The 22,186-nt window shown below is 51.5% G+C and overlaps 1 protein-coding gene across 1 annotated transcript; it reads left to right on the top strand.

The window, feature by feature from the left end:
• Window positions 1-20,355: 20,355 nt before the first annotated feature.
• On the top strand, window positions 20,356-21,270 carry LOC309451885 (olfactory receptor 14J1-like; the record flags this gene model as incomplete). The annotated part of the gene is made up of 1 exon (XM_082076590.1): window positions 20,356-21,270. One exon carries the CDS (start codon window positions 20,356-20,358, stop codon window positions 21,268-21,270), a length of 915 nt encoding a protein of 304 aa, XP_081932716.1.
• Between the last annotated feature and the right edge of the window lie 916 nt (window positions 21,271-22,186).

Below are 22,186 nucleotides of genomic sequence, written 5' to 3'. Positions count from 1 at the left end.
AGGACTTCGGGGTGCTCCTGGCCCCGAGGCTGTCCTTGTGTCCAGGAGGCCCAGGCGGCTGTCCCTGCTCTTGGTGGTCATGCACTGGGCATGGCTGAAACCACCTGGGAATGGCGGTGCCATGAAATTACTGAGGAGGTTATTCAGATATAAAGGAACTTCTTCTCTTTTCCTTTAACGTTACTAAAAGAAACTATGAAAAACAATCCTCTAATACATGCTGGCAATGAATTGCTCTGCGAAAGTGCTGCCATGGCTGCAGGAACCTGCCAGCCTACGTCTATTCCATTCAAGAATCTCAGCATTTTGGTGCCAGTTCCATGTGAAGCCAGGGGCCCTCGCACCTCCCCAGCCGTAGCTCTGATGGATCATCAGGCAGAGTGAGGCTAGAGGCGAATTCCCTTGCCAGGAGCGCCCCCTGTCCAGAGGGCTGTTAGGAGAAAGTCTGTCAGGAGCAAGGACTTCATATCTCAGTGCCTACTTCTGCTGCCTTTTTTTTTCCCAATCCACACACATGAACTGGAAGAAAAATGTAAGGAAATCTATTTTGGTAACACCCATATGGCTAACATAAGCTTGCCATTTTAGCCCCAAACTAGAGTCTTTTACAGGAATCCCTTTGCACCACAGGAAGGAGGCAAACTCCATGATTATATCAAACCCATCATATACAAATGAAGAAACCTTAGGGGTATCATTTCCCTGCATCTCCCTGGACCCCAGCCTAATTAGACCTGTCACAAGCTCTTTTCTCTGTGGTTTGCATGGTTTAGGTGGCTCGAAAGCAGATGGCAATCTTCTCTTTTTTTCTTTGTTGTTTTTTTTTTTTTTCCTGGTAAGCTCTTTTTATAGCAAAGGGAAGACCACTCATAGCATCATTTTTCTGCTCGCGTGTATTATCTAGCACAGTGCAAATCATAGGCTGCTCCCAGTGTTGCCATGTCCTGCTGGAAAACACTCTTAGTGGGGAAAACAAATCCCCAGCCATAGGCTGGGCTGGACAGTGGCAATACACCACCATGGCAATAAGACTCGCTTTGAAAAACAAGAGAGCAAAGGTGGCACTGGTGTGCTGGAAAGGTCGGTCATGTTCAGACGTAGAACATTTGGATCCGTTCCCACAGCACAGCCAGGCAAATGATGACTCTTCCCAAATGAGCAAAAACAGTCCATTGCTGCTATTGCAGTCATGTTTCCTTTTCTAGCCAAACCAAGATCCACAGTTGGCCATCTGTACAGGGGATGCGAAATGCACTTCAGCCGCAGGGTAAACCTTCCACACCTCATGTGGGACTTGCACCTTTCTCAGAGTTATTTGCCTAGCTCAGTGTGTGGCAAGAGGTTCAGAACTTATGAAAGCCTATAAGAGTTACTCTTTTGAGTACTGAAAGAGTAAGGAAGCTACTGTCACTTTGGACATTTGTGTCATACAAACATGGGATAGTGTGTGGTATGTGGTGTGGTGTGTGGCGTGGATTTTTTTTTTCTCCTTGTTCTCCTTGTGCTGCTCTATTCTGTACACTCACAATGAGTCCAATAAAGATGTGACTGTTGGACTGAAATGCCAGAGTGGTTTTAGATCCAAAAACAATTTCAGGGACGCATACACAAAGGATACAACTGGAAACAGAATTTTATTTTATATTTTTATTTATATTTATTTTATTACAATTACAATATACAAATTACAATTACAATATAGAAATTGTGTGTGCTGTGTTGTGTGGTGTGTTGTTTGGTCTTTGTTGTGGGTGGTGCTCTGTGTGCTGTGTTTTGTGAAGTGTGTTGTCTGGTGTGTGATATGTTGTGTGTTGTATTGTGTATTGTGTGCTTTTGTGTATTGTGTGGTGTGTGGAATGTTGTGTGTTTTGTTGTGGTATGTTGTGTATGTTGTGGTGGGTTGTGCGTTGTGTGTTGTGTGTTTTTTGTCTTGTGGTGTGTGAAGTGGTTTGTGGTGTGTGTAGTGGCTGTGTTGTGTATTGTGTGGTGTTTTGTGGCACGGTGTGTGGTGTGTTGAGTGTTGTGGTGCGTTGTGCGGTGTGTTGTGTGGTGGGGTATGTGGTGTAGCGTGTGCTGTGGTGTGTCAAGTTGTCTGTTATGTGTGGGGTGGGGTGTGACGTGTTCTCTTGCGGTTTTTGCAGTGTGTAGTGTATTGTGTTGTGTGTTGTCATGTTTTGTGTGTCTTGTGTTGTGTGGTACGGCGTGTGGTGCAGTGTGTGAGCTGTGGTGTGGTGTGTGTTACCTTTTCTTGTGTGGTGTGGTGTGGGGTTTTTATGTTGTGTCGCTTGCTGTGTACTGTGCTCTATGGTGTGCTGTGTGCTCTGAGGTGTCTCGCTTTGCTGTTTAGTGCTGTGTTCAGTTTGTTGGGTTGTGCGTTGGATAGGGTGCTGCATGGTGTCTTCGTGTCTTGTGTGCTGTGTGGCACGATGTGATGTGTGGTGTTGTGTGCTGTGTTGTGAATTGTGTGGTGTTGTATATTGTGTGGTGTATTGTATGTTTGGTGTGGTGTGTCATGTGCTGTTTTGTGGTGTGTGAGGTGCTGTGTGTTGCATTGCATTGTGTGGTGTGCTCTGTGCTGTGGTGGGGCGTTTTGTGTTATGTTTGGTATTGTGTGGTGTTGCAAGAAGTGTGGTGTGGTGTGTGGTGTGTGATGTGTTTTCTGTGGTGTGTTGTGTGGTGTCATATGTGCTCTGGTATCTAGTGTGTTGTGTAGTGCTATGTGGTGTATGGTGTTGTGGGGTGTGGTATGTGGTGTGTGCTATGTGGGGTGTTGTGTCTTGTTCTTTGGTGTGTGTGGTGTGCAGTGTATGTCTGGTGTTCCATGAGTGTGAAGAGGAAGAAGGAAAAGAGAAGGAGAAGGAGAAGGAGAAGGGAAGAAGGAGGAGGAGAAGGAGGAGAAGGAGGAGAGCTGGCTCCTGCTGCAAACTTGCCCTGGGAGAAAGAACCTGAGAAAGCCAGGGCACGAGTGGTGCCTTGGAGGGCAAGAGCAGTGGGCATGAACTGAGCCAAAAGGGCCCAGAGGAGCTCTGACAGAAGGTCATGCTCAATGCTGCAGAGGAAGGCAAAAAAACCCCGGGGACCAGGGCCAATCTGCCCCGGGGGAAAATTCCTTCCTGACCCCAACACTGGCGATCGGCTGTTCCCTGAGCATTTGAGCAAGACCTGGCTCCTCGACACACAGGCTGGTCATGCCTCCCAGGAGAACACAGAATAACAGAATGAAAGAATGATAGGATGATGATCTCTCTTCTCTTCTCTTCTCTTCTCTTCTCTTCTCTTCTCTTCTCTTCTCTTCTCTTCTCTTCTCTTCTCCTCTTCTCTCTCTTCTTCTCTTCTCTTCTCTTCTCTTCTCTTCTCTTCTCTTCTCTTCTCTTCTCTTCTCTTCTCTTCTCTTCTCTTTCTCTTTCTCTTTCTCTTTCTCTTTCTCTTTCTCTTTCTCTTTCTCTTCTCTTCTCTTCTCTTCTCTTCTCTTCTCTTCTCTTCTCTTCTCTTCTCTTCTCTTCTCTTCTCTTCTCTTCTCTGTCTCTCTTCTCTTCTCTTCTTTCTCTTCTCTTATTCTTTCTCTCTCTTCTCCTCTTTCTTCACCTCTTCCCTGTCCCTCTTCCTCTTGTCTCTCCCTCTATTTCTTCCCCCTCCTTTCACTAGCAGTACATGCTGAGGAAATCCCTGACAAACACTTGTAACCTTGCCCAGCTTAGCCATTCGCTCCATCACCTTGTGGGAAGGAGCCATGTACCTTCTGGTGGCCGTGAGAGCACCGGGCCCTCTTGAAACCACTCTGCATTCCACTTCCTACAGCTGCTTACCCTAGCTCCCCAGTCCATGAGGACGGTGAGCTCTGCACTGCTCCTCAAGAAGGCATTCCCTTGATTTTGCTAATGCTATCCAGCTGAAAAGGATGTTCATCCATCAGATGAACTTGGAACGCGGCCCTGCTGGGAGATGGTCTTGCAGCGCAGAAACTCCAGCTGCCTCATTCCGGTCTTCCTCCTTCAGCCCCTGTCAAGGGATTCCACCGGCTCCTCAAGGACTTCCTCTCCAATGTCTTCAGGCTGCCTCCAGGCCAGCTCTGGCAGCAGACACGGGACGCTGCTCCCTTTTATACTGCCCCAGGGCATTGTGACCTCAGCATTGCCCGGTGGTCGCATTGTGACATGGAGGTGACATGGGCCCCCATTGTCCCACCCCGTCTGCTGCCCATGCACCCAGCACTCCTTGGAGGAAGGACTTTGGGGTGTTGCTGGCCCCGAGGCTGCCTCCAGGCCAGCTCTGGCAGCAGACACGGGACGCTGCTCCCTTTTATACTGCCCCAGGGCATTGTGACCTCAGCATTGCCCCGTGGTCGCATTGTGACATGGACGTGACATGGGCCCCCAGTGTCCCACCCCACCCACTGCCCATCCACCCAGCACTCTTTGGAGGAAGGACTTTGGGGTGCTGCTGGCCCCGAGGCTGTCCTTGTGCCCAGGAGGCCCAGGCGGCTGTCCCTGCTCTTGGTGGTCATGCACTGGGCATGGCTGAAACCACCTGGGAATGGCGGTGCCATGAAATTACTGAGGAGGTTATTCAGATACAAAGGAACTTCTTCTCTTTTCCTTTAACATTACTAAAAGAAACTATGAAAAACAATCCTCTAGTACATGCTGGCAATGAATTGCTCTGCGAAAGTGCTGCCATGGCTGCAGGAACCTGCCAGCCTACGTCTATTCCATTCAAGAATCTCAACAGTTTGGTGCCAGCTCCATGTGAAGCCAGGGGCCCTCGCACCTCTCCAGCCGTAGCTCTGATGGATCATCCGGCAGAGTGAGGCTAGAGGCGAATTCCCTTGCCAGGAGCGCCCCCTGTCCAGAGGGCTGTTAGGAGAAAGTCTGTCAGGAGCAAGGACTTCATATCTCAGTGCCTACTTCTGCTGCCTTTTTTTTTCCCCAATCCACACCCATGAATTGGAAGAAAAATGTAAGGAAATCCATTTTGGTAACACCCATATGGCTAACATAAGCTTGCCATTTTAGCCCCAAACTGGAGTCTTTTACAGGAATCCCTTTGCACCACAGGAAGGAGGCAAACTCCATGATTATATCAAACCCATCATATACAAATGAAGAAACCTTAGGGGTATCATTTCCCTGCATCTCCCTGGACCCCAGCCTAATTAGACCTGTCACAAGCTCTTTTCTCTGTGGTTTGCATGGTTTAGGTGGCTTGAAAACAGATGGAAATCTTCTCTTTTTTTCTTTCTTGTTTTTTTTTTTTTTTCCTGGTAAGCTCTTTCGATAGCAAAGGGAAGACCACTCATAGCATCATTTTTCTGCTCACGTGTATTATCTAGCACAGTGCAAATCATAGGCTGCTCCCAGTGTTGCCATGTCGTGCTGGAAAACACTCTTAGTGGGGAAAACAAATCCCCAGCCATAGGCTGGGCTGGACAGTGGCAATACACCACCATGGCAATAAGACTCGCTTTGAAAAACAAGCGAGCACAGGTGGCACTGGTGTGCTGGAAAGGTCAATCATGTTCAGACGTAGAACATTTGGATCCGTTCCCAAAGCACAGCCAGGCAAATGATGACTCTTCCCAAATGAGCAAAAACAGTCCATTGCTGCTACTGCAGTCTTGTTTCCTTTTCTAGCCAAACCAAGATCCACAGTTGGCCATCTGTACAGGGGATGCAAAATGCACTTCAGCCGCAGGGTAAACCTTCCACACCTCATGTGGGACTTGCACCTTTCTCAGAGTTATTTGCCTAGCTCAGTGTGTGGCAAGAGGTTCAGAACTTATGAAAGCCTATAAGAGTTACTCTTTTGAGTACTGAAAGAGTAAGGAAGCTACTGTCACTTTGGACATTTGTGTCATACACACATGGGATAGTGTGTGGTATGTGGTGTGGTGTGTGGCGTGGATTTTTTTTTCTCCTTGTTCTCCTTGTGCTGCTCTATTCTGTACACTCACAATGAGTCCAATAAAGATGTGACTGTTGGACTGAAATGCCAGAGTGGTTTTAGATCCAAAAACAATTTCAGGGACGCATACACAAAGGATACAACTGGAAACAGAATTTTATTTTATCTTTTTATTTATATTTATTTTATTACAATTACAATATACAAATTACAATTACAATATAGAAATTGTGTGTGCTGTGTTGTGTGGTGTGTTGTTTGGTCTTTGTTGTGGGTGGTGCTCTGTGTGCTGTGTTTTGTGAAGTGTGTTGTCTGGTGTGTGATATGTTGTGTGTTGTACTGTGTATTGTGTGCTTTTGTGTATTGTGTGGTGTGTGGAATGTTGTGTGTTTTGTTGTGGTATGTTGTGTATGTTGTGGTGGGTTGTGCGTTGTGTGTTGTGTGTTTTTTGTCTTGTGGTGTGTGGTTTGTGATGTGTGTAGTGGCTGTGGTGTGTATTGTGTGGTGTTTTGTGGCACGATGTGTGGTGTGTTGAGTGTTGTGGTGCGTTGTGCAGTGTGTTGTGTGGTGGGGTATGTGGTGTAGCGTGTGCTGTGGTGTTTCAAGTTGTCTGTTATGTGTGGGGTGGGGTGTGACGTGTTCTCTTGCGGTTTTTGCAGTGTGTAGTGTATTGTGTTGTGTGTTGTCATGTTTTGTGTGTCTTGTGGGAAACAAAAGTGCAATTTGAAGTTAATTTGGCCAATTCTGTCAGGGATAATAAAAAGTCCTTCTTCAAATATGTTAACAACAAAAGGAGGGGCAAGGAAAACCTCCATTCTCTGTTGGACTTTGAGGGAAATATAGTTAACAAAGATGAGGAGAAAGCTGAGGTACTTAATACCTACTTTGCCTCAGTTTTTACCAGTAAGACAGGTGGCCCTCAGGACAACTCATCTCTGGAGGTTGTTGACAGAGATAGGAACCTAAATAAGCCCCTTGTATTCCAGGAGGAAATAGTAAGTGATTTACAGAGCCATCTGGATCCTCACAAGTCTATGGGACCAGATGGGATCCATCCTAGGGTGATGAGGGAGCTAGCAGAAGAACTTGCCAAGCCGCTCTCCATCATCTTCCAACAGTCCTGGCTCACTGGGGAGGTCCCATATGATTGGAAATTGGCCAATGTTACCCCAGTCCACAAAAAGGGCTGCAAAGCTGACCCTGGCAACTACAGGCCTGTCAGCCTGACCTCGGTGCCTGGCAGGGTTATGGAGCAGATCATCCTGAATGGAATCACACAGCACCTTCAGGATGGACAAGGGATCAGACCCAGCCAGCATGGGTTTAGGAGAGGCAGGTCCTGTCTGACCAACCTGATCTCCTTTTATGATCAGGTAACTCACCTGGTGGATGAGGGGAAAGCCGTGGATGTGGTCTATCTGGACTTCAGCAAGGCCTTTGACACTGTCTCCCATAATATACTCCTGCAAAAGCTGGCAGCCCGTGGCTTGGACAAGTGTACTCTACGCTGGGTTAAGAACTGGCTGGAGGGCCGGGCCCAGAGAGTGCTGGTGAATGGGGCTGCATCTAGCTGGCGGCCAGTCACTAGTGGTGTTCCCCAGGGGTCAGTGTTGGGTCCAGTCCTATTTAACATCTTTATTGATGATTTAGATGAGGGGATTGAGACCATCATCAGCAAATTTGCTGATGACACCAAGTTGGGAGGGAGTGTCGACCTGCTGGAGGGCAGGAGGGCTCTGCAGAGAAATCTGGACAGACTGGAAAAATGGGCTGATTCCAACGGGATGAAATTCAATAAGGCCAAGTGCCGGGTGCTGCACTTTGGTCACAACAACCCCCTGCAGCGCTACAGGCTGGGCACAGAGTGGCTGGAGAGCAGTCAGACAGAAAGGGACCTGGGGGGACTCATGGACAGGAAGCTCAACGTGAGCCAACAGTGTGCCCAGGTGGCCAAGAACGCCAATGGTGTCCTGTCCTGTATCCAAACTAGCGTGATCAGCAGAACAAGGGCAGTGAGCCTTCCCTTGTACTCTGCACTGGGGAGGCCACACCTGGAGTATTGTGTTCAGTTCTGGGCCCCTCAGCTCAAGAAAGAGATTGAAGTGCTGGAGCGGGTCCAGAGAAGAGCAACAAGACTGGGGAAGGGACTGGAACACAAGCCCTATGGGGAGAGGCTGAGGGAGCTGGGCTTGTTTAGTCTGGAGAAGAGGAGGCTTAGAGGTGACCTCATCACTCTCTAGAACTGCCTGAAGGGAAGTTCTAGCCAGGTGGGGATTGGTCTCTTCTCCCAGGCAGTCAGCAATAGGACAAGGGGGCTTAAACTTAAGTTTAGGCTGGAGATTAGGAAGCAATTCTTTGCAGAGAGAGTGGTCAGGCATTGGAATGGCTGCCCAGGGAGGTGCTGGACTCACCAGCCCTGGAGGTTTTTAAACTGAGATTGGACATGGCACTTAGTGCCATGATCTAGTAAATGGGCTGGTGTTGGACCAAGGGTTGGACTTGATGACCTCTGAGGTCTTTTCCAAACCAGTCGATTCTGTGATTCTGTGAATTAACTTCAGTTTTAAGAAAAAAAACAAACTAAAGTGTACTTCTGGGTGAGGATGGACCAGGCTCGGGATCAGGACCAGGGGTGCTGCAGGAGCAGGTGTCTCTCAGCACAGGCACAGCGGGGGGACCTGTTGACCTCAGCACCCCTGGGCCCCAGCATGGCCCAGTTCAGCAGCCCTGGGCCCGAGGGCTCAGTCCCGGGACAGCCCCCCAACCAGGGTCAGAGCAGTTCCTGCTGCTGCCCCAAGGGTCACCAGCCCCAGGCAGCCCTGAGCCAGAGTGCAGGTGTCTGAGCTGGGCTGAGCTGGAAGGGGCTGCAAAACAGCTCATCGGAGGAGGCGATGGAAGAAGGTGCCGTGTGTGTGGCACCGGCGATGGACCGACACCCTCAGTTTGGTATCTGGACCCGTGCTGGGCTTGTACATGGACTAAGCCCCAGCTCAGAGCACAAATTGCTGTTCCCAGCCCCAGATGCCAAGCGCTGGTCCTGCTCTCTCCTCCCTGGTGCGGCCCGAGCGCACGACTGCCCTGCCTGCTCCTGCCTTGGGGAGCTCAGGTCAAAAGGAAGGACAGACTGGTGTGGGTATGGGATCTTTAAGTGTCCTGGGGTTGCTTTTCTAATCACTCTGTAATGGTTCCTGGGCTATTAAGTCCAGAGATGCCCAGAGAGGCAAAAAGTCCATGAACCAACTTTCGAATTAAGGTTTCCTTCTTACAAAAAAACCCCACACTTCTATTTTCTCATCAGCAACAGACTGAGATGGAAGCTGAAGCAGCATGTGCCTCTTGTGAAAACAGGTAACAACAGATGGTTCCACTCAATCGATCCTTAGTTGCTTCCTGCACAGGAAACCTGTCCATTAATTCAGTCTTTGGTGTCCAGGCAGGGCCTTGCTGATGTTCCTGTGTCACAGCAAGTGTATGGATGTCAGGCTTTCTGCAGATTTGTTACCGAGTTTTCCTGTTTCTTTTAATTAGGAAAACCTTGCTGTGTACTCCTGAGGTCTCCCATAAGCTGGTGGGTTTAGAGCAGGACAGGGAGCTCCAGTGAGCTGAGGGAGGACCAGGCAGCATCACAGGCAAAGCAGACGGGAACTCGACTGAGTGAACATTAATGGAATTTATTGATAGAAGAAACAGGAATGTCTCCCCCATCTCTGGGCGGATCACCGTGCACCCTGAACCGATACAGGCAGGTGTAGTCCGGGTGGCCCCAGTTGCTCAGCACTTGCAGCCTGATGTAATTCACGACCCCAGGGAGCTCATTCTGCAAGGACAAGAAGAAATGAGTCGCCTTTTCCTCTCTGGCCTGTGAGCACTGACAGAAGTGCCGCAGCGACGGCCTCGATCAGCAGCTTCCTTCCTGCTGCCCCGCAGGGGCTTTTGACCTGTCGTGGTGCAGATGTTCCCTCATTGGGCCATGAGAACAGCAAAGGAAGAAGCAGCGACCAGGTGCCTCAGCAAATACACAGGAAAGCTCTCGCCTGCTTTGGGGCACAGGCTTCCACAGTCAGAAGACCCAGTGCTGGGGTCAGTATAACATCTCATTGCCTTCTCTAGAAAGCCATAGAAACAGAATGGCCTCCCTGTCACTGCTCACTGACAGCACCAACAGAACCCTCGGGAAGCCCAGTATTTCTGGTCTCTAACTGGCAGACCAGCAGTCCTGCATCCTACGGGATGTGGCTGCTTGTGTGCACTTGGGGTCCAGAGAGTCAAGCTGATTCCAGCTTCAACTGTGGTGCTTCTAAGCAATGAAGTTTAAACACAAAATGAAAGAGAAGAAGAGCGGCAGTGCAGCCATCCGCCACCAGGAAGTTAAAGCAGAAGAAAGGCAGCGTGGCACTCGCTCAAGGACAGGGCTGCCTGTACCCTTTGGCAGGGAAGCCTCTCCCCATGCAGCCGCATTTCTCCTCCTCTCCTGCAGTTCTCCTCCCTCTGTGTCCCCATACCTTCAGCTGGAAGGTCTGACTGGGATTCAGCGCTGCCAGGAAAGTGAACTGTCCCAGGAACGTTCCCTGCTCCTCGTGTTCTTCCTTGAAGCCCTACAGAAAGATGGGTGGAGAAAACAAGAGCATCTGGTGCACCATGGGAGACTGAACTTCAGCCGGTGAAGTACGGGGTTATTTCAGCTACGTAGTGCAAGGACCGTGAGCACAAGGACAAGATGAGAAGCTGCAGGTGGGCAGCACGTCACACTTGCCCACTCAACGAGTCCAGGCTGCCTGTCAGAAAAGGAGCAGACGCTCCCAGTGAGAGGGAGGTGACCTGAGGATCACAAATGCCACTGGGACTGGAAGCCAAGAAGGCTTAGGACCATGCACTGTCCAGCTCCTTTTCCCTGTGGCTCCTGGAGTAGCATCTTGCCCCAGAAGCTCGAGTGGTACATTGAATAAAAGAGGAATACAATGGGAAGGAAGAAACTCCAAGGAGCCTGTTTGTTCTGAGAGACAGGAGGAAGCTTCAGGCCACCAGAATCTTTGACCCAGCTTCATTCCCTGATCAGAAATGCTGTGCAACCACCTGCTCCTGACTCCAGAGAAATCACTTACATAGACAGCAAAGTCCTTGGGAGCTCCGGAGATGCTTTCTCCGTGGAACACTGTCCCTGAGACATGGGCCATGGTGACGGCTCTGGGGACAACCGGCATGGACAGCTTGATGAAGACGTGTCCCTGACTCCCTGGGAAGGGCCAGCAGTTGCCAGGATGATTGTCCGTCTGAAAGGACAAGAAACACTCAGCAGGGAGACACAGGAGACCAGGTCCATGCGGGAAGGGGCAGGAGAAGAAGCTTCGAGGAGCAAAGACACGTGGGAAGGACACTTGGAGCAGCATGTGTGGTTCATTCTCCCAGCCTTTGTGTTACTGCTTCTTGGTGCTCCTACCTCCAGAATCAGCTCAGGAGATCTCATGTAATCCATCACTGGCAGGGAGTACAAGAACACCTTCGCTTTGGCAGTCCGGAGGGATGGAGAAGTCCTGGACTGAATGACGGCTGCCCCTGGAAATTCAAACATGAGCATGATCACCAGGCAGTGTCAGGAGGAATATTACATTGTTGACTTGGAAAAGGCTTCTCAGTTGTCATCCATGTCCTACAGTGGGTTCCCCTCTGTCTTGCTGGCACGACCCCTCTGGAACACATGGCAGGGGTCATCAAACTGTCGTATTTGGCCGTGGAAATAGGCAAGAATGTGAACCAGCCTTTCTGTGCTTCCCATGGGGTCTGGCCCGTTACAGGCTCTGTCAGTGGGGGCACTTTTAGGGCACAAGGTGACCCGTGACTTCTCACCCCTTCTCTCCTACCCCTGGGCACGTTCCAATGCCCATCTTGTCAATCGGGACAGGAGGCGCTTTGGAACTGGTTTGTTTGTACAATCTCACAATACCTGCTGATTTCAGGGCATAATCCGGCATCGGGACCTGCATTTCTTCCAGCTTCTCCAAAGCCTGATTGATGATCTCGTGAACAGCCTGGGAGGGAACACAAAGGAGAGCGCCTGTTGGAAGGAGAAGGACCGGGGCAAGCAGGACCCTGCAAGGCCAGCCAAGGTGAGAGGGGACAAGGCCCGTTTCAGATGGAGGGAACGCCCACACTGCCTGGAAGCCTCCCAGGTTTGCTCTGCTGTGATTGTCGGGATCAGAAAGGGGGGGCTGCTCACTCCATTGCTCTGAATGCTGGAGCTGTGGGAAGGGGCTGTTCCTGTGGAGAGGCCCCAGGCCAGGCAGCACGGACAGACAACCCTTCTGGGCATGAGATAGGCTGGGCTTAACTCTGGACCTCTGAGACCATTCTTTCTTTCCAGCCCTCCCTTGAGGAGGACCCGAGATCTGGGCGCAGAGGAAGGTCCGACTCAGACAGCTGTCATTCCCGTCACGCTCTCTCTTCCCCATAAGGAAGTGTGGAGCAACAGGAAAAGGGAGCATGGCCATGACAGCACTTGTTCCAGCAGCACCAGCCTGTTGGCTGTGACAGGGAATGGAGTAGGATACATGCTGGAGGGAGGATAAAACCCCTGAGTAGATCCTTCTCCCTTGTGCCCTTACCCATCCGGTAAAGCCTGGGAGCTTTGCCTGCTTCAGTCCTTCCTGCAGAGCCCGCTCAGCCACATCCTTTGTGCTCCAGCGCAGATGATAAAGCTGTTCCTGGAGCTTACGGAGCTGAATGGGCAGGGACAGGGCTTCGCTGAGGTCTCCCAATTCTGTACTGGTGCTCCAGGTTAAGGCGCCAAGTCGTCCCACATGGTAAACACCTGTCAGACACACACCAGAGCTTAGAAGTCGGTCTAAGGCTGGGCTGTGCCTCGGCCTGCCCGCTCCCCTTTCTGTGTCTCTCCCAAGTGCCATAGTTGTCTCTCCTCTTGTTGCCTTTGACAGTGGCCATCATGGCGTACGGGCTCCGCAATAGATGGACATTCCCTGCCATGGACAGTTCTCCTTGTCCTGCAGAAGATTCTCAGCCCCTGGGGCAGGAGAGCTCAGCCACGGCCTCTCCCTGGGCTGAAGAGAACTGGCTCAGCCCTACTGGGGAATGCAACTCAGCCCTTCCTCACCCACACCCATCCCGCTGGAGCGGGGACCGGCACAGCTCTGTGGGGACTTCTGCTCTTGGCTGAGCTCCTCTGCTCACAGCGGGGGAAGTGGAACAGGACAGGATGGAGCCCCGAGTACCTCCTAAAGCACCGTCCTCAGGTCAGAGCTCTGCAGAGACTCACCGAAAGAGAAGATACCAAGTAGCAGCACCAGGGGCATTGCCTTCAGTGCCTTCATCTTCCTGCAGAGCAGATAAAGAAAAGGCTGGTGAAGCTGGCGGTTCCCGTGCAGATCAGCAGCAGACTGGAGAGCAGCAGCAGGGACTGCAGCCCTGGAGCCTGGCGTTCCTGCCGTGTGCATTGGCTTGGTCCTGCACCAGCTCCAGTCACTGCTGGAGGTGTCACCAGCTGCACCAGTGGGGGATTTGTCACAGCAAAGATTGTTTCCTTAGGGACAAAGGGCTCAAGGTTGACTCCGGACTAAGAGCAGGAGTTGCAACAGGACTTGTGTCCAAACTTCACATCTGTGGGGCTGGAGAGGGATTCTCTGGAAATGGAAGGACGCAACAAACGGCTGTTTCTCCTGCCCAGCATCCGATGGGCACTTGTGCTGCTCCTGTTCTCCACCCTCTCAAGAGAAGGTTCAGTCTGTGCCCCTACAGTCCAACAGCTGCCAGGGGGGTGTGTGTCTCCCCTCTCTCAGCGTTTCTTTAGCAGCCGGGTTATCTCTGGCCCTTCTCTTGGCAGAACTGCAGACAAATGCAGACTGGAAAGAGGGAGGGTGGCTGAATGTCAATGTGTGCTGGCAAGCAACGGGCACCAAGGAAGCGCCAAAGAAACTCTGGTGTCTGGGCCCTGCTGCCCTGAGCCTGATCTGCCAAGACACAGCACACACCGCTCTGCAAGGGGGAAATTCCTCCTGCCTGTTCCAGGAGGCTCTCAACAGGCTCACAGCGACACTCATCAGGAATAAACAATCCCTTTTGTTCTCCTAGAGAACTCCTTGCACCCCTCAGAGGATCTCGAGCCCCTTTCCTGAGGCAGAGCCCTGGTGAGGAGCTGAACAGGTTTCCCAAGGAAACCTCTTCTGTCAGGAACACAAGTCAGACCCACGGCCAACAGAGGACACGCTGGTGTCCTTCTGGTCCCCATGGAGAGGAAAACCAAGCAGGCTCAGGGACAGAACCCACCCTGCAGAGCACAATACAGGACGGAGCTGAGCTCTCACAATTACTGCAGCAGGCTGTGTCTGGGCCACCCCCTGGGACTCTCTCTGTCCCATCCAAAATGGACCTGTCCCTCATTCTGCAGAGATCAAAGACTTTCTGGGCGCAGCCCTTGCGTTCATGAGGAGACTGAAAGGCGGCTGCTGCCTTCCAGCAGCTCCAGACCCAGCTCTCAGGCTGCCCTCGTGTTCCTCTCCTGTCCAGCCTCCACCCACCCCAGCTGAGAAGGTGGAAAACACACCTAGGGAAAGGGGAGGAGGAGTTTTCAAACATACCTGTTCAGACCTTGAACCTTCTGTGGTTGTCCCTTGGTACCTGCTGACGTGCAGGTAACAAGCATCTCACTCGCTCAGCAGTGATCCAGAATCTCTGAAATCTCAGTTCCCTCAAGATCGAGAGTGACCGAGGCGCAGGGAGACCCCTGGTCTTATACCCTGCTGTGCTGACCTCAGCACTGATGCTGCTTTGTGACATCAACAGCAGTGACTGATGTCACAATGGAAGAGGCTGCACCTCGTTTGGAGGCAAAGTCACACCTGACAGGTGCAGGTCTCGCAGTCCTCTCTGCAAGGGAAGGAATCCTTCACCACAGAACGACGGGAAAGGTACAGGAACACGTTGCTCTCAGCAAACAGACTGTCAACCACTCTTCCTCTCGTTGACCAAAGTTCAGACGGTGTTACAAAACTACCACAAAAAAGTGATTCTTAGTCTTATTTTATGGACCATTGACCGCCCCATTGACCCCCATTGATCCTCATTGACTCCCACTGACCCGCATTGATCCCCATTGATCCCCATTGACTCCCATTGACTCCCATTGACCCCCACTGACCCCCATTGATCCCCATTGACTCCTATTGATCCCCATTGATCCCCATTGACTCTTGTTGACTCCCATTGACCCCATTGACTCCCATTGACCCCCACTGACTCCCATTGACCCAAATTGATCCCCATTGACTCCCATTGAGCCCCATTGACTCCTATTGACCCAAATTGATCCCCATTGATCCCCATTGACCCCCATTGATCCCCACTGACTCCCATTGACTCTCACTGACCCCCATTAACCCCCATTGATGCCCATTGACTCCCGTTGACTCCCATTGCCCCCCATCGACTCTCATTGACCCCCATTGACCCCCATTGATCCCCATTGACTCCCATTGACTCCCATTGCTCCCCATCGACTCTTATTGACCCCCATTGACCCCCACTAATCCCCATTGATCCCCATTGACTCCCATTGACCCCCATTGACTCCCATTGCCCCTAATTGACTCCATTGCCCCCCATTGACCCCCATATTAAATTAGCAGGACTTATTGAGAGGGCTTTAAACTAGATTTGAAGGGGAGGTGATGAAACCAGATGTGGCAGAGGCACAGCCAAGGGCGACATGCTGGCATCTGAGGGCAGTGCTAATGATGCCCTTCGGTCTGCCGACCAAATGCAATCAATGGCCCAGCTGAAGTGCATCTGTACGAATGCACGCAGCTCAGGCAACAAACAGGAGGAGCTGGAAGCGCTTGTGAGGCAGAAAAGCTGTGATTTAATTGTCATCACAGAAACATGGTGGGATGACTCTCAGAACTGGAGCGCTGCAATGGGTGGATATAAGCTGTTCAGAAGGGACAGGTGAGGAAGGAGAGGAGGTGGGGAAGCCATGTTTGTTAGGGAGCATTTTGACTGTTTGGAACTTTATGAGGGTGATTGTAGGGTTGAGTGTCCATGGGTAAGAATCAATGGGAAGGGCAACAAAGCAGACATCCTAGGGGATGGTCTGTTACAGGCCACCCAACCAGGATGAACAGGCAGATGAAATACTCTACAGACAGCTGTGAGAAGCCTCCCGATCAGCAGCCCTTGTTCTTATGGGGGACTTCAGCCTACCAGGTGTCTGCTGGAAGTACAACATGGCAGAGAGGAAGCAGTCTAGGAGGCTCCTGGAGTGTATGGAAGACAATCCTGACACAGCTGGTCAGTGAACCAACCAGGGAAGGAGCCCCACTGGATCTGTTGTTGTAAATAGAGAAGGGCTCATTGGAGGTCCCCTTGAGTGTAGTGATCATGAAATTATTGAGTTGATTATCCTTGGAGAAGTTAGAAGAGCGGTCAGCAGAATTGCTACTTTGGCCTTCAAGGGCAGACTTCAGCAAAGCCTTTGACACCGTATCCCACAGCATCTCCTGGAGAAGCTGCAGCTCATGGCCTGGATGGTGTATCTGCGATGGATAAAGAACTGGCTGGAAGGCCAGGCCCAAAGAGTTGTGGTGAATGGAGCCAAATCTAGTTGGTGGCTGGTCATGAGTGGTGTCCCCAGGTCTCAGTATTGGGGTCAATTTTGTTTAATCTCTTTATCAATGATCTGGATGAGGGGATCGAGTACACTCTTAGTAAGTTTTCAGATGACACCAAGTTGGGTGTGAGTGTTGATCTGCTGGAGGGTGGGAAGGCCATGCAGAGGGATCTGGATGAGCTTGATTGTTGGTCTGAGGTTTAACACGGCCATGCACGGGTCCTTCACTTGAGTCACAACAACCGCTACAGGCTCAGGAAGAGGTGCTGGAAAGCTGCCTGGCAGAGAGCGATCTGGGGTTGTTGGTTGACAGCAACTGAACACGAGGCAATGTGTGCCCAGGTGACTGAGGGGAGACCTTATCAGTCTGTACAACTACATGAAAGGAAGTTGCAGCATGATGGGTGTTGATCTCTTCTCCCAAGTAGCAAGTGATAGGACAAGAGGAAATGGCCTCAAGTTGTGTCAAAGAATGTTCAGATAAGATATGAGGAGACATTTCTCCATGGAAAAGGTTGTGAAGCAGTGGAACAGGCTGCCCAGGGAAGTGGTGGAGTCACCATCCCTGGAGGGGTTTAAGGGATGTTTAGATGGATTTCTTAGGGACATGGTTTAGTGCTAGAGTTGGGTTATGGTTGGACTCAATGATCCTGAGGGTCTCTTAGAGCTGAAATTATTCTATAATTCTATTGACAAACCAAATTCAGGGCCGTTATTCCCTTTAATGCCAATTACAACCCTGCAGTGTTACGTGAGGTGCCAAGGCTCTCACACACCCTCACATGCATTGGGAGGGACAGAGATGGTCCTGTCCAGGGCAGCCATCCCTATTCACGGTGGGTGTGGGACAGGCACACAGACAGCACTGCAGACAGATTCGGTGCCTTTGTGCAAGAAACTCGTTCCCACCTCAGAAGCGTCACAAGATCTGTCCCTTCTCTATCCAGTAGATGTAGGGCAGCCCATGAATAGGAAGCGCATCACACTGGGGTGTCCATGGGTATAGCTACACTTCCAAAATTCCTTTCTCTCTTTTCACCACCCTGTTCTCACCCTGTTGATAACACAATCAAGGCACAGACAAACCATTGTCACACTGGGCCTGTCAGCAGCACCTTGTCATTCCTAGAGATCACTGACATGTCTGCCCAAGTACCTCAGGGGCAGCAGAGACACCACTGACTAAACACACGTTTCCTTCTGGGTCTGTCATTCCCAGCCCTGTTTCTCTCTGTCCTTTGGGACAGAAGACTTTGCTCACTCTCCTGTTGCCCAATTTCAGCCCTAACTTTCCATCTACCAACCACTGTAACATTACTCTGCTGCTTTGGCCCAGCAGCGCTGGGGAGGCTGCAGCAGTGCAGGAGTAGCCTGAGAGTGCTTAAAGGGTGGTTTCAGAGGTGGTGGAAGTTTTCTTCATAGTGGGAAACAGAATTGGAATGAAGTAAAGGGACAGAGTGCAGCTGAGGAGGTCCAGGATGGACATGAGCAGAAAAGAATGTGATGGAAGGGCAGTGCTGTGGTGGAGCAGGTCAGCAGAGAGAGTCTGCATCAGCCCAAGGCTTTGTGCTTCAAGGACCAGCTGGGGAGGATGGAGAGATCTCAGCAAAGGAAGGAAGATGCTCAGACAGGAGCAAGGTGGGGCAGCAGGGGGGATGTCTCCAGCCTGCAGGGAAAGAGGTGCAGGGGATGCCACAGCACAGGACAGGCTGTCGTGGAGATGATCAAGTGATGTAAAGCGGCTCAAAGCCCCACCAGACATGAGCTCCTTCTCCCCTTGGCTATGGCTGTTGTCTGCACCTCTGATGCCTGTGAGGAGACACCTTGTCCTTGCAGCACAGGGGCCTCATGGCCTCCTTGTCCCCAGCCAGGAACCTGGGAGGTGTGGGACCATAGTCCTGCCCTTGGCCTTGCACAGCCCCACATCACACTGGCCCAGGAAGGGCCCAGGCAATGTGGGATCGACAGGATCTGACTTCCCATGGTACAAGGTAAGGGCTTGGCTTTTGGTTAAAGAAACACAACCAGGTTTCCTCAGCATCAGAGACATCTTTACTTTGCTTTTCCTGACCTCCAGTTTTCTTCTCTAACCAAACCTGGATATTGTTTCTCAGTAGGTTCCCTCAGTGGGACCCATTAACAGTACAAGAAACTTTGGAGTTTGAATCTGAATCTGACTTCTTGAGAAGTTTCTTAAACTTCCTCCAGGGTCTGAGGTTCATGGACTCAGCACCAAACCCACCAGAGGGGTCATTAAAGCGCCTTGGGCTGGTCCTGTGCTGCTGAGCTGGGCTGGGCTCCTGGGACACAGGGAGCTCATGGAAGCGGCAGCACTGCAGAGAGACAGCTCTGCCCAGGAGCAGCTCCTCTGCAAAGCGCAGCAGGGCTGAGGGCTCTGCCTGGGGATCTCAGGAGACGAGCAAGGCAGAGAGAGATTAAAGGTGGTCAGGACTGGGAGGATGACTGAGAGCTCACTGGAGGAGAAACCTTTGCAACCTTTGCCATGGTAAGTCTCTGGGTGCAGGGCAGTGCAGCTGTAGCTCCTGGAGGCATCTCCTAAAACTGGCACAGGCACAGCTTGGGGGATCTGTAAGGACGGGGCTCTTGTCAGGCCATGTTGAACAGCTGTGAAGGCGGGTGAGCACCCAGGGGTGCCCAGGGCTGTCCTGCAGAGCAGGGTCCCTGCACCCCAGGGCTGTGCCGGGCAGGGACTCTGCCGCCTGCCAGGGTCAGTGCTCAGCCTGCCCGGGAGATCCCATGGCAGCAGCTGTGGGTGGAAGGAGAGACCCCCGGCAGGGCAGGCAGGGAGCTTGTGGGGTTGAACGGGGCTGTGTGGGTCAGGGCTGCTCAGAGCTCCAGATCCCCCCACAGACATGGCAGAGGGTCCTTCAGAACAAGCGTCTGTGCTTTCAGTTTTGCACTCTTGTTTGTCTGGGTGTGCAGTGGGAGATGGGGATTTATTTCTCTCTTTGGAGAAGACACTGAGACCCCAGTTCTCATTAGGACGTGTCTGAGCTGCTCCTGAGCCCCTGCACACACAGAGCTGCCCCTGGGCAGTGCCAGGAGGTGTGAGCAGGACAGAGCTGAGCACACAACGGGTGGGGCGGGGTCTGTGACACTGACAGGGAGCAGACCCAGGGACAGAGACACAGCTCCAGGCAGCACAGACATGGGCAGGGAAAGGGAGATGGACCAGAAATGCTGGGAAAGGGATTCAGGACCCCCCTGCCATCCCCTGCAGTTCAGACACATTTCCCAGTGCAACCTCTGGTCTCCTCTCCTCGCCAGCAGACCCTCTGCCCCAAAGCCATGGGGCGCAGGTCACGAGTCTCCACCTCAGCAGCTGGACCTCCAGGTGAAGGGTTCCTGCAACGTGGTACACAAAAAAGGTGCTAAAAGCACTTGCTCTACAGTGTCATTATGTGAGTGGCAGCAGCACAGCCGGGTCAGGAGAAGGTTCCACAGCATGCCCGTCTGCGTTTTGGTCCTTGCTTTATTTTCTGGTAGCACTGCAGTGTTCTTCCCTGTTTCTCCACCTGTCCATGGTGCTCTTGCTCTCTGGAGTTGGGATGAGAATGTGGGGCCGTTCTTGTTCTGACACCAACACAGGAAGTCTTGACCCAGATTTGTGTGCTCATGGAAACTAGATGCCCAAGCTGCATTTTAAACTGTGATGAACTGTTTTTCTCAGCTGGTAGAAAGAGAGAATGAGCTGAAACATCCATCCACCAGGGACGGGCTTTTCCATGAGAAACAGCATGTTTATTTTCCTCAGAGAAGTCTCCCCTAACTTGTCACTGTCCTTTCCTCCTTGCACAGGTCCTCATGCCCACAGGCAGCAAATGCCCAACAGCAGCTCCATCACCCAGTTCCTCCTCCTGGCATTCACAGACACACGGGAGATGCAGCTCTTGCACTTCTGGCTCTTCCTGGGCATCTACCTGGCTGCCCTCCTGGGCAACGGCCTCATCATCACCACCATAGCCTGGGACCAGCACCTCCACACCCCCATGTACTTCTTCCTGCTCAACCTCGCCCTCCTCGACCTGGGCTCCATCTCCACCATTGTCCCCAAGTCCATGGCCAACTCTCTGTGGGATACCAGGGTCATTTCCTATGCAGGATGTGCTGCACAGATCTTTCTGTTTGTCTTTTTAGCTTCAGCAGAATTTTATCTTCTCACCATCATGTCGTACGACCGCTACGTTGCCATCTGCAAACCCCTGCACTACGGGACCCTCCTGGGCAGCAGAGCTTGTGTCCACATGGCAGCAGCTGCCTGGGCTACTGGGTTTCTCAGGGGTCTGCTGCACACAGCCAATACATTTTCACTGCCCCTGTGCAAGGGCAATGCCCTGGGCCAGTTCTTCTGTGAAGTCCCCCAGATCCTCAAGCTCTCCTGCTCACACTCCTACCTCAGGGAACTTGGGCTTATTGTGGTTAGTGTCTGTTTAGGATTTGTGTGTTTTGTGTTCATTGTGGTGTCCTATGTGCAGATCTTGAGGGCCGTGCTGAGGATCCCCTCTGAGCAGGGACGGCACAAAGCCTTTTCCACCTGCCTCCCTCACTTGGCCGTGGTCTCCCTATTTGTCAGCACTGCCATGTTTGCCCACCTGAAGCCCCCCTCTATATCCTCCCCATCCTTGGACCTGCTGGTGTCTGTTCTGTACTCTGTGGTGCCTCCAGCAGTGAACCCCCTTATCTACAGCATGAGAAACCAGGAGCTCAAGGATGCTCTGTGGAAACTCATATCTTAGTGTTTTCTGAAGCAAGAAACTGCTCATCTGCTTCTACATAGAAGTTGTAATGTAACTTGTTACAGGTCCAGCTTGTCATCAGTATTTGCTGTTGTTGTTGGCATTTTTTATTCTGATGATGTTGTCATCCCCTTTCTAAACCACTGTCTGCTTTTCTTTTATAACCCCTGGTTGTGTAAATGAGGAGCCATGATCTGTGTGTATTTAAACAAAGTAAAGGGTCCTGTAGTGACTTGATTTTCACTATATCCTTCCTGCAAGGCCTTTTGGAGTTGCAGGGACAGTTTCTGTGATGGGTGAAGGGTAAAAGAGTCCATCCCGGCAGCACTGCCAGGGAGCAGCAGCGCTTGTTCTTCCAGAGCTGTTCTGGTTCCACTCCACACTCTCCTTCTCATCCCTTGTGTTGGTGCAAGGCCTGAGTGCTCTGGCAGCTTGGTCACCGTCCTGCTGTGTGTCAGTCCTGTGAGCGCAGGCAGGGACAGGCAATGGGCACTGCTGTGACAGAGATGGTCTTTGTAAAAGTAATTCTATAAAGAACAGCGATCTTCTTAGGACAGTGTCAGAAGATTTTGGACTTCTTAAAATTTCTGTCAAGAATATGCCCAAGAAAGTGGCCACAGATTAAACACCAGAGTACAGTTGAAAAGTGTGTGTGTGCAGGGCTGGCACACAGCAGTGTCCTCTCACAGCCAGGCTCCTGCCAGAGACCTGCAGGACCAGCAGAGCAGGGGCTGGGCTGTGCCCCTGTGCACTGGACACCCCATAGAAGGAGCCTCAGGTCAATCACCATCGACTGGCCCCTCACAACCACCATTTCCAGCACTGGCCTCTCATACCAACTCAGACATCTTTGTCCCTCCATGGAATTACACTGAATGAGTAGGTCAGAGATTCATGTTCTCATTGTACAGATAAG

This window comes from Streptopelia decaocto, assembly GCF_964273445.1.
Source record: "Streptopelia decaocto genome assembly, contig: HAP1_SCAFFOLD_64, whole genome shotgun sequence".
Classification (NCBI taxonomy): Eukaryota; Metazoa; Chordata; class Aves; order Columbiformes; family Columbidae; genus Streptopelia; species Streptopelia decaocto.
Note: the sequence above shows the minus strand (reverse complement) of the source record. Positions and strands in the feature narration are given on the sequence as shown.